Source organism: Dendronephthya gigantea, unplaced genomic scaffold (assembly GCF_004324835.1).
Source record: "Dendronephthya gigantea isolate DGI-Jeju-01 unplaced genomic scaffold, DenGig_1.0 000037F, whole genome shotgun sequence".
NCBI classification, from domain to species: Eukaryota; Metazoa; Cnidaria; class Anthozoa; order Malacalcyonacea; family Nephtheidae; genus Dendronephthya; species Dendronephthya gigantea.
The window spans coordinates 1250633-1263170 of NW_021163047.1; the positions used below are offsets into that span (position 1 = coordinate 1250633).

The 12538-nt window shown below is 34.8% G+C and overlaps 1 protein-coding gene across 1 annotated transcript; it reads left to right on the forward strand.

Annotated features, from left to right (window-relative positions):
- The first annotated feature begins 6152 nt into the window (after positions 1–6152).
- On the forward strand, positions 6153–8322 carry LOC114526171. The gene is made up of 3 exons (XM_028547693.1): positions 6153–6302; positions 7509–7761; positions 8026–8322. The coding sequence occupies exons 1-3, from the start codon at positions 6270–6272 to the stop codon at positions 8097–8099; spliced, it is 360 nt and encodes a 119-aa protein (XP_028403494.1). The 5' UTR covers positions 6153–6269; the 3' UTR covers positions 8100–8322.
- The last annotated feature ends 4216 nt before the right edge of the window (positions 8323–12538 follow it).

Sequence of the window (12538 nt, forward strand, 5' to 3'; positions counted from 1 at the left end):
TAACATGTTTCGACTTAACTATAAGCCATTTTCAGTGCGAATAAAGTTTGCCGAGTCAAGTCGAAACATGTTTGCATGTTTGTTAATAAAAATAGCGAACGCTCAATTAACATTTATTTCCAAGGCTTAATTGATGTAGTTGCTTGGACAAAATTGGTTCTGTGTTTGACATTGGTTTGCGTTGCTTCTGGATATAATTTAAAGCATATATTATCGAATAAAAACAACCATAACGTTTTGCTATCGCTTTCAAGTCATCTTACGCATTTGAACTGCGAAAATGGCAGTTTGGAAGACCAAGATAAAACTGTTGTTTATCATGTGTCTGTGAAACTATTATACAGAGTTAATACTGGTCGAAGATATAGTAAGAAACGTATGGTATACTATCGCAACTCCCTGGCAACTTTTAACTTACTGATCAAAGCAGGAGATGTTGAGAGAAATCCTGGTCCGATGGATTCAACTAAAACCGGCGAGAGTAAGTCAAGACAATGTAATTCAAGCGAAAGACGCCTTGGTGCCCCTAAGTGTATGCAGTGTGATAAGGCAGTTAAGATAAATAACAAACGGCTGTGTTGCAACTATTGCTTGGAATTAACTCACTTACGATGTACGCCGCTTAAGAATCGTTTTGTTCAGCTTGAGAATTATTGGACATGTTCAAACTGTTTGGGAAAAGAATTACCATTTTATAATGTTCGTGATTTCAACGAACTTGACAATGCTACTTCCGAATTAGAGCTAGACGATGACTGCTATGTTGACCCACATTTAGAAATACTTTCTCGAAGTTCAAAACATTTGCGCCTATGTCATATAAACTGCCAGTCCTTGTTATCTACTTTTGACGAGTTTGTTCATCTGATTTCAAGGTATACATTTGATATTTTGACTTTATCTGAAACATGGCTTCGTAATAACACTCTTCAAATTGCACATATTCAAATTCCTGGGTATTCATTAGCATTTAAAAACCGCGGTGAAAAGCGTGGGGGCGGAGTTGCTGTTTATCTCAGAGAAGAATTAAAATACAAAGAGAGAAATGATCTAATGAGAATCGAGCCATCCCTAGAGCACATTTGGATAGAAATTTCGGGAAAGAATAAAAACAGTAACGTATTATTGGGAGTCTTTTACCAACCCGATTCTGATCCTACTAGAAAAGGGATTTGGCTTGAAAAATTTGAAACAGTCTTAGCAGCAGTGCATTCGAAATGGGATGGTATTTTAGCAATAGCTAGTGATCTGAATATTGATTTAAAGAATTCTTCAACCATCACCCATAAATATGAAGCAATTTTGCGCTCATTCAATCTTAACCAGCATATTAAAGAACCTACTCGTAAGGGCAAATGGTTAATTGACCATATTATAACTAACATTCCAAATAATGTTGTAGCAACTGGAGTTATACCCACACCCGAGGTTAGTGACCATGACATGCCATATGTTATTGTCAATGCAAGGCTAAGTAGATTTGAAACCAGGTTTAAATACATTCGATCAACGAAAACGTTTTGTTCTGAAGAGTATTTACGAGACATTAGTGAACTACCATTCTCACTGGTATATGCAGTAGATGATCTGGATGAAAAGGTTTTATATTAAATGAATTACTCCGTAGTTGCATTAACCGACATGCACCCCTTGTACGATGTAAAATAACTCGACCTCCTGCCCCCTGGCTGCAAGATATGAACATTAAAAATCTACAAAAAGAGAGAGATCGCTTACGATTTACGGCTCACCAAACTCAAGCAGAGTCTGATTGGACACTGTTTCGTTTAGTTCGTAATAAAATTAAAACTGCTATTAAAACAGCAAAACGATCTTTCTATTCAAAAGCATTATCATCGAAACGTTCGAAAGAGGTCTGGTCGATAATACATCGAATATTAAACCCAAACAGGAAGAGGATACGTCAAGACCCGGATGAGCTAAACAATTTTTTTGTGACTACATCAGAACGCACTTTGGGTTTTCACCCCGAACAAAGAGCTAATGTTCTCCAATATCTTCACTCTCTATCTGAATCCAACGGGAATACGTGCTTCAGGATACGAAGGGTGAGTTTTTGCGAAGTAAGCAAACAGCTTAATGCTATACGGAATGATTGCTCTACAGGTTACGATCATTTACCTGTGAAATATTTAAAAATGGCTTCCCAATATATTATCTCTCCGCTGACTCATATAATAAACAAATGCATCGCACAGAACGTGTTTCCTTACTCCTGGAAAATTGGACGTATAAGTCCCATTCCGAAAACCAGCGAACCGATAGAGAATGGTGACTTTCGACCAGTGTCAGTGCTGCCAATTTTATCGAAAGTATTTGAGCGCCTGGTGCTATCCCAACTTGTTGACCATATCGAAAAACATAGCTTGTATAAAGTGACTATGTCTGGTTTTCGTAAAGGTCACTCAACCGCGGCGGTCCTGTTGAAACTTAAGGATGATATTTTGAATGCAATGAAAAAAGGAGAGATAACATTAGCAGTCTTCACTGATTATTCAAAAGCTTTTGACACGGTTGATTTTTTAGTGCTATTGAATAAACTTCACCGGATGGGTTTTTCGAAGGAATTTTTGACGTGGACTTATAACCATTTGGATGGCAGACAACAGTTTGTACAGATTGATGATCGACAGTCAAGATTGCTACCAGTAACATCCGGTGTTCCCCAAGGGTCAATTCTGGGTCCAGTTCTTTTTAATTTATACATGGCAGATCTGCAAGACGAGAAATCTGATTGTAACTATCTTCAATATGCAGACGATACTAGTTTATATAAACACTGTAAGGTAAAGGATTTGGATAACTGCTGTGAGGTTGTTGGAAGAGAATTGGCTCGGGCTGATGGTTGGTCAACGAATTCGAACTTGCTCTTGAATCCTGGCAAAACGAAGATGATGATATTTTCCACAACCCAGATGTCTACCACTCACAACCTTTCCTCCTTGGATTTAGTTAAATTAAACATCAATGATCAGTACATTGAACGTAAGCATTCGTGGAAAGTCCTGGGAGTGGAATTTAATGACCATCTAAAGTGGAATCTACATCTGGAAGAGGTAATAAGATCAACCTACGCATCTTTGGCTTGCTTGAGGAGGATAAAACGCTTCACGCCATTTTCTCTGAGAAAACAACTAGCAGAGTTACTGATTTTATCAAAAATGGACTATTGCAATTGCCTATATGGATCCTTACCTGACTATCTGCTGAAACGACTGCAAAAAGTCCAGAACGCAGCGGCAGGTTTTGTGATTGGCAAGTTTGCGAAAGTGAAAGATGTACTAACATTGGGGTGGTTACCAATTAAAGAAAAGATTGAATACAGTATTGGAAAATTAGCCTGTCAAGCCCTGAGAGATGATAAATGGTCAAGTTATCTGTCGCTCCAAGTCAAGAAAGTTACAAGAGTTCTCCGTAGTAACAGCGACGGTGGTTTGAACATTGAACATTCTAACATTGAAGACAGTTTTCAATTCAACGCTGCAAAAGTTTTCAATGACCTTCCTAAACATTTGAAATTGATGGAGTTTAAAAATTATAAGATTGCTCTTAAAAACCTTTTACTAGATCGAGCTAGAGAAAGAATTGAATCACACTGACATAGTTTGTTTGTTTTCTTCCTCATAACCTGATTATTCTAATTATTCTAAATTATTTATATTAATTGTTGTAAAATATTGTAATGTATAGTTAGTTTCTAATAGTATGGATGAAGAGCCATGTAATATGGATATGCCGTATTAAATCATTATTATTATTATTATTATTATTATTTTATTATTATTATTATTATTATTATTATTATTATTATTATTATTATTTTATTATTATTATTAGTTTAAAACGTAAAATGTAATCCTATCACATCATATGAACGTATGCATTGAGGATGCTTTGGGAAACTGGTTATCCTGTTACGATGAAGATAACCCACCGTATAATTATTTATAACCTTATACTTCATAACTTTTTGGAGTGACTTTAAGGACGATAAATCCTAAGCTGAACTAATGTAAAATAGCCGGGCGGCGAACAAGAACCATGATCAGAATTCAGTATCGTAATCCTAATCACAGAATAACGACTTAATCAAAATCCTTATTTTGTGTCCTTGTGACGTGTTTTCACAGAAACTCATCCCAAATCCATCCATCCCAAATTCATTCTTTTTTGCAAGATACACATCATTTTTTTGAGTCCTTGAATTCGTCTGTCCGTATTCGCGTTTCATATTAACAACTGTGTTTGAAGACAGACTGAATGTAAACTCCACTGGACTGTTTCTAAAGACAGGATGTAAATTCTGGGACTGTATGTTTGCTGGACTGTTTCTAAAGACAGGATGTAAATTCCACTGCAGGACTGTTTCAAAAGACAGGATGTAAATTCCACTGCTGGACAGTTTCTAAAGACTGATGTATATTCCACTGCTGACAGGATGTAAATTCCACAACTCTACTGTTTCTAAAGACTGGATGTAAATTTCACAGCTGTACTGTTCCGAAGAACGCGGGAAGTCTTGACCACATTCTTTCCATAAGCAGGGTGTCTAAAAAAATTCAAATTCAACTTTGACAGACTGCTGTATATAAGATATTACAGTAAATGATATAATTTTTATATGGCAATAAACACTAGCCTATTAGGGTCTCGATTATATCTTTCGTATTGATATAAGACCAGAAATCACCGAGTTATCGTCTGCTAAAAATGGTTGCTTGAAATCAAAATTTTCCGCTTATAGGAATTCGAAGTGACACCGAAAGACGAAAACTTAATTCAATGAACAAAGCGCTTGTTTTGCACAAGTAGAAGTTTGTTAGAAAATTGCATTTAAGTTTTCAGTGATAACTAGCATTTCAAAGCCTTGTTTCACAAACTTTCAACAGAAAAATATCCAGTTCACATCGGCGGAAGAATGTAATTTTATTGACTTTTTATCTTGTTTTTGTTTTGCCCAAAATTAATTAATCGACTAGAAAATTAACTAATAAACCGAATAGCTTTCTAACTTACTAACTTACTGTACTCACTTTATTAATTTTATGTGCTTCTAAAACGACAGTATAGTTTCACTTGCTGAAACCACAACCTACACCTTGCTTGTTTTTAAGATAAATGATATATTGGCTTATAGGATTTTAAAGTATGTCAACATAACAGTTATACTGCTGCTACAAAGTTTCCGTAAAATACAAAACGATTGACATAAAAACCAATATGACTCGATAGCATTCAAAATATTTATTAACGCTCACGTTCATTCATTTCATTGTGTGTGATTGTGACATAGAAATTTTGTTATTGCTGATCAGTGAGACAGTGCTTTTTTAATGGAAAGATTTAGGAAAAACAATGAAATGAAGCTGTTATTCGACTGAAATTACCGCAATGGAATTAAACGTTAGGAGAAGATTAAAATCAATGAGGGTGAGTGAGCTTTTAGAATTTTACTGGTCCTCAATTTATAATTCTGAAAGCTTACTCACACTCAAACACATTGAGTTACAGGCGTAAGTTCAGTTGCGCTTTAATGTTTAATTTTTTTTTAAATAATTTCGAATAACCGAAAATCAACCCTCTGCCCTCGATCCTTGAACAAAACCTAAACTTCATATTGAACGCAATTGTGTTTGCCTGTACTTATGTTATAACATACTGTATATACGCCCCCTCTCAAATTAGACGTCTAGTCCACCTTGATAAAGGTAGGTATGTGGATATAGGGAGAAAAATACATATACCATGCAGTTTAAAACCTAAAAATATAACGAGACTTATAAGAGTTTAATTAAAATCCTTCAATGTACTTCAATAGTATTATAGTATTTATAGCGCTTTTCCAAGCATTTCAATATTAATTCTTATTAGGAAGTATTTGAATACAGGCAGTATAGCGTGGCCTCCCCGACAATTTAGTCATGCTGTGCTAAAATTTTGGTGATTATTGACTGTGAAAACAATGAATTTCTAAAGAAATGAATAATGATAATAACATAAAATTTGCATAGCATGATTAAATCGTCAGGCTGGCTGCGCCATTGAAAACAGGAAGACTGAAATCCCACGAAACACTAAACAAAAAGGAATTAATATTTTCTTTGTAATCCGGAAGTTTTGAGATTTCTGTTTACATATATAAGATATAAGATGTTTCATTTTGGTTCAATTTATCTTTTGCTTGATAGTGAGAAGAGCACATCATTATTGGTTGGTTGATGCACAACGCTGACTTTCTTTTCAACTAAATGGGTGATAAGGAGGGTCGAACAGCACCAGAGGTGAATATTCAACTTATTTGTCTGTATAATTATCGCTCTTTAATTCCTGTGTGATTCCTGACTCGTACTCCTTGATTAATGGCCAGGTATAGCCTGTATGGCTTACAATTGTTTACAAACGTCGTCATCGCATTTATAGAGGGACATCAGGCATGTATATGACGGCAAAGATATTTATACAACGAGTCATCGAATAAAAATGTGTTCGTCCACGCTCAGGTTACAACAGGAAATCTCAGGTTTTCACGTCTTGTGGCGCAACGTCCCCATTTCAAGATGCTTGCGAGCGCTATACTTTAGGATTGAATGGTTTCCAAATATAAACCTAATGTTTTTAAAGACTGCTATACCTCGTTAAACTCACAAGATTAAACAACGAATGCACAGGAAATATGTGAGAGAGTCTTTCAGCCGCGTCGTCGCATTTCCGAGTGCTACATGATGGTTATTCGAGAGTTCGATCTAGCACGGCAATGGCAACGGCAAAAATAAATTAATTCACTTGACATTGTGGTCTTCAAAATTAACTTGCAAAATTGCGAGTTACCCTACACATGATTTGTTTCTTCAAGTTTCCTTTCTCTCAAACAGTTATAATAAAATGTAATAAAAATAATAAAATGTTAAACTATAGTCGATCAGCAAAATATTTTTGTTGTGGCTTGCTAATTTTTGTGAAACGTGAAATTGGTGGAATAACGATGCAGCGTCAGCAACTACGACAACGTTTAAAGCCACGTAATTTACATTTTCTTAAGGATCAATGCCATTGTTGAAGAACGCGTTGTGTTAGCGTTGCCGTTGTATTTCCCAAACTCTCTAATTAAAGTCTATAATACTTCCGCGCTTTAACCAGGTGTTAACCTTTCTATTAGTGTCTGTATGTGCACTAAAGTTGGATGCGGGTACCAATTTTAGCCGCGTTTGCCAATGAGTTGAGTGTAGTGTAAACGGAGGCTAAGGCCTGTTTTCCACTTCAAGCGTATCGTAGCGTAACGTAGCGTATTTCTTTGTGTCCGAAGTATCAGTCGATCAGAATTAATGACTTTAAGACAATGAGATACGCTACGTTTCGCTACGATACGGTTGAAATGGAAAACGGCCTTAAGACGATTAACTGTGCTAAGACAAAATGAAGATTCCACACTTAGGATTCAACAAAATAATAAAGTGTTAGTTGACTAATCAAATTTGTATCCTTTACAGGAAAATGTACTTCATTTCTCCAGCCTCGAAGGTAGTAAGGAAGCCAGGAATTCAACACCAATAATTCGCGTGGGCTTTGCTACTCCCGAGCACTTAGGAATTGGAAACGACGTAAATTTACCTTCTAGCAAACCGAATAAAAAACCCAATGAGCATGGGATAACCGGGGGCTCAGTTGCTTCCACTAAGAATACAAATGAACATGAAGAAAATATGCGACATGGAAAGGATTTTGTGGATGCATTAAATAAAGGTGAACAACGAAATACATATAATTTATTATACTTATATAATTTATACCATGCATGCACATGAGTTGTAGCTATACGTGTTGATAGCCATTAAAACTATTTAATAATCTGTTTCCATGCACTGTGAGGCTGTGTATGTAATAAAATTGATGTTATAATCGCACAACGGTTTTGAGAATTAAGATGAAGTATATTTTGTAAGCGCTTGTTAAAGAAATTAAAAATTCAGAGTTTTGTAGCAAAATCTTTCATTTTATAATCTACAGATGAAACAGATGCTGCGAAGAGGATGAGTCCTGAACACGAGGAAGTTGGTAACGAAAGTGAAAAAGTTGATTGAAGATCCGAACATAGATCGGACTTGTAAACAAGACGAAACTTTAAACCTTAAGCTGGCTCGTTCGCACTTAGTTTCTAGTTATTTATGTTCAATTTTAGTTAGCTACTTCCGAATTCTTTGATGTATAAGAGCACTTATTTGAACACTAGAAATTTAACTAGTAAACTGAATAACTTACTAATTCACTGTACTCACTTTATTTATTATTGTGCTTCTAAAATGACTGTATTGTGTATTCATTTGTCTGCCATTTGCGTCATTCCCCACAGGTACAGTACGTATAACTAATTCGATTTTCTGAATGGCTTACGAGAAAATTTTCAGCATTCTCTGTTCAAAATCAAAAAAGCTCGTCCTCAACTGAATCTTCTGTGAAATATATAACGTCATTTATCTTTGGTATTAGCGATGCTGGATCTTTCCTTTATAAGAATTGATGTTCACGTTGCATAAACACTATGTTAGGACGTAGTATAACAATTAAGACATCTTTCGAAATTAACATTTGTATATTTTTGAAACTGAAAACTCTACTAGTCAAAATGCATTTAGTTTTAGAAATTATACATTAAATTCATTATAAGACACGTCTTATACATCTCCAATTGCCATTCGTTTAATAGTCATATTGAGATGTCCAGTATAGAAACTGGAAAGACGTCGCGAGTGTAAACGGAAGCGTAGGTTGTGCTTGAATGATTATAACAATATTATGTGGTGACTGTGGAAACTTACTGATGTTTCCATACGATCTGAATAGCACAAGAATAATTAAGCATTTGAAATAAACGACAAAATTTTAAATAGCAAACATTAGTTATTTACATTGTGAAATGTATAAAGTATAGAAATATGATACGTATACATGCAGGCTAGGTGATACTCAATGAATAACATAATCATTTACAACAATGATTGACAACATAACAGGATACAAGATATGCATAATAAGTAGAACAAGAAACGACAGATAAAAATTATAATTTGAAAATGGTATTAAAATGCTGAGCCTGTTTGTTAAGGTCTGGTTTGTTTTTGCGTATACGCAAGCTAATTAATAACTACTTTATTCATTTATCGATACCATATGAATAAAGTTTACCACAAAACGTTTGTAATTTTTATATAACGAATTATCAAATTCACCAGCATAAAACAAGAAATGCACCGAAATTTTTAAATCCTATAAAAGAACAAATTACGTTAAACACACTCTTTCTACTACAGGAGCTAATATATGGAATAAATTAAATCAATATTATAAGAATATAAACGCTTACAATATCTTCATCTATCTATTACAATATGCTCACATGTAAATAATTTTCATAGCTATATAATGGATGTTTTATGTTATTCATGTTATTCTTATTATTTACTCGTAATAATTTTTGTCTTCTTTATTTCAAAAAAAATTCAACAAAAAAATTGCAAATAAACGTTCATTTATTTCTTGATATCTTGACTGTAAATAATTTTATTATTGTATAAAATCTAAATAGAAGCCTAATGCCAAAAGCCTGTTAGGGTTTCCAGTAGGTTTCTAGCCCAACATTTTTTTCTTTTTACTAAACTAGTATTGTGAAAAAACCCTTAAAATGTTAAAATGCGGAGGAATTAATAAAATAAAAAAATCTTAAACCCCTCGTGATATATAAATTTACTTGCGCAGGATGTAATTCCTGTTACATTGGTGAAACCACCAGTGATGGCGGCAACACACATCCACTAACAAAAATCCAATTAATCCAGACGTCTACAAACACACACAAGACCCAAACTGCACCCGCTCTTGTTTCACTATCCTAGACACTTCTATAACACTTGACCTTGACAATAACTTGACCTTTAAGGGACCATAACTGCACATAAAAATGAAATAAACAAACGAAAAAGCATTGTCACGGCGATTTTTTCTGTCCGGCTTTAAGTTTATTTACGATTACGTATACATGAAAACAACACTAAGTTTCAGCCCAGATAACCCAGGGGCCGATTATATATGGACCGGGAAATTTCACAAAAAGAAGGAAAATTTAGCAAACGCAGAAGCCATTGTTGATTATGCATGCGTGTAACACTGTCCATGCATTGACGAATTCCCAGCCCGGTTTGCCAGGCTGAAACGATTACATGCGAACTTTCAGCCCGGCAAGACGGGCTAGCCCGGTTGTAATCGAAACGTCAAAAATTGCTTGCGATAATATAGGAAACGGGCTTGCCCGGCAAAGCGGTCATGTTTATTCATTGAATATCACCTCGCCTGTGTCATATTTCTACTTTATATATTTCACAATGTAAATAACTAATTTATTCGCACTAAAGATGGCTTATAGTTAAGTCGAAACATGTTTGCATGTTTGCTATTAAAAATAGCAAACGCCTAATTAACGTTTATTTCCAAGGCTTAATTAATAAAGTTTAAAACGGAAAATGTAATCTTATTACATCATATTAACGCATGCATTCAGAATGCTTTCGGAAACAGTCTATCCTGTTATGATGAAGATAACCATCGTATAATTATTGATAACCTTATACTTCATAACTTAATAAGGATTATAAATCCGAAGCTGAACTAATGCAAGATACCCGAGCGGCGAACAAGAACCATGATTAGAATTCAGTATCATCATCCTTATCACAGCATAACGACTTAATTAAAGTCCTTGTTTTCTGTTCTTGTGACTAGCTTTCACAGAAACGCATCCCAAATCCACAGTGTTCATTCTTTTTGCAAGATACACATGTTTTTTTGAGTCCTTGAATTCGTCTGTCCGTATCCTCGTTTCATATTAACAACTGTGTTTGAAGATAGACTGAATGTAAATTCCACTGCCGGACTGTTTCTAAGGACAGGATGTAAATTCCATAGCTGTACTGTTTCTAAAGACTGGATGTAAATTCCACAGCTGGACTGGTTCTAAAGACTGGTTGTAAACTCCACTGCTGGAGTGTTTTTAAAGACAGGAGGTAAATGCCACAGCTGGACTGTTTCTAAAGACTGGATGTAAATGCCACAGCTGGACTGTTTCTAAAGACAGGATGTAAATCCACAGCTGGACTGTTTCTAAAGACTGGATGTAAATGCCACAGCTGGACTGTTTCTAAAGACAGGATGTAAATCCACAGCTGGACCGTTTCGAAGAACGCGGGTGTCCAAAAAAAATTCAAATTCAACTTTGACAGACTGCTGCATATTAAATACTACAGTAAATGATATAATTTTCATATGGCAATAAACACTAGCCTATTAGGGTTTCGATTATATCTTTCGTATTGATATAAGACCAGAAATAACCGAGTTATCGTCTGCTAAAAATGGTTGCTTGAAATCAAAATTTCCGGCTTATGGGAATTAGAAGTGACACCTAAGGACGCAAATTTAATTTAATGAACAAAGCGCTTGTTTTGCACAAGAATAAGTTTGCTGTAAAATTGCATTTCAGTTTTCAGTGCATGATAATTAGAATTTCAAAGCCTTGTTTCACAAACTTTCAACAGAAAAATATCCAGTTCACATCGGCGGAAGAATTGTTTTGCTCAAAATTAATTGATCGACTAGAAAATTAACTAATAAACCGAATAGCTTTCTAACTTACTAACTTACTGTACTCACTTTATTAATTTTATGTGCTTCTAAAACGACAGTATAGTTTCACTTGCTGAAACCACAACCTACACCTTGATTGTTTTTAAGATAAATGATATATTGGCTTAGGATTTTAGAGTATGTCAACATAACAGTTATACTGCTGCTGCAAAGTTTCCGTAAAATACAAAACGATTGACATAAAAACCAATATGGCTCGATAGCATTCAAAATTTCATTAACACTCAGATTCATTCATTTCATTGTGTGTTAGTGTGACATAGAAATTTTGTTTTTGCTGATCAGTGAGACTGTGCTTTTTTAATGGAAAGATTTAGGAAAAACAATGAAATCAAGCTGTTATTCGGCTGAAATTACCGCAATAGAATTAAACGATAGGAGAAGATTAAAATCAATTAGTGTGAGAGTGTTTTAGAATTTTACAGGTCCTGCCCATGGATAAATCTAAAAGTTCACTCACACTGAAAATCATTGAGTTACTGGCGTAAGTGTTCAGTTAAACTTCAATGCTTGAAAAATTTTTTTTAATAATTTCGAATTACCGAAAATCAACCCTCGACTCTCGACTTAATACTCTCGATGGTTGAACAAAACCTAAACTCCCTACTTTTGAACGCCATTGTGCATGTTTATCTTGTGTTATAACTTGCTGTATATACGCTCCCTCTCAAATTAGACGTCTAGCTCGTCTTGATAAAGGTATGTGGATATAGAAAGAAAAATACATCCTTAAATATTAGTAAATGGTTGAACTTTTAATGTGCGTATTGCAATATTGTAGTATTTATAGCGCTTTTGCAAGGATTTCAATATTGATTCTTACTAT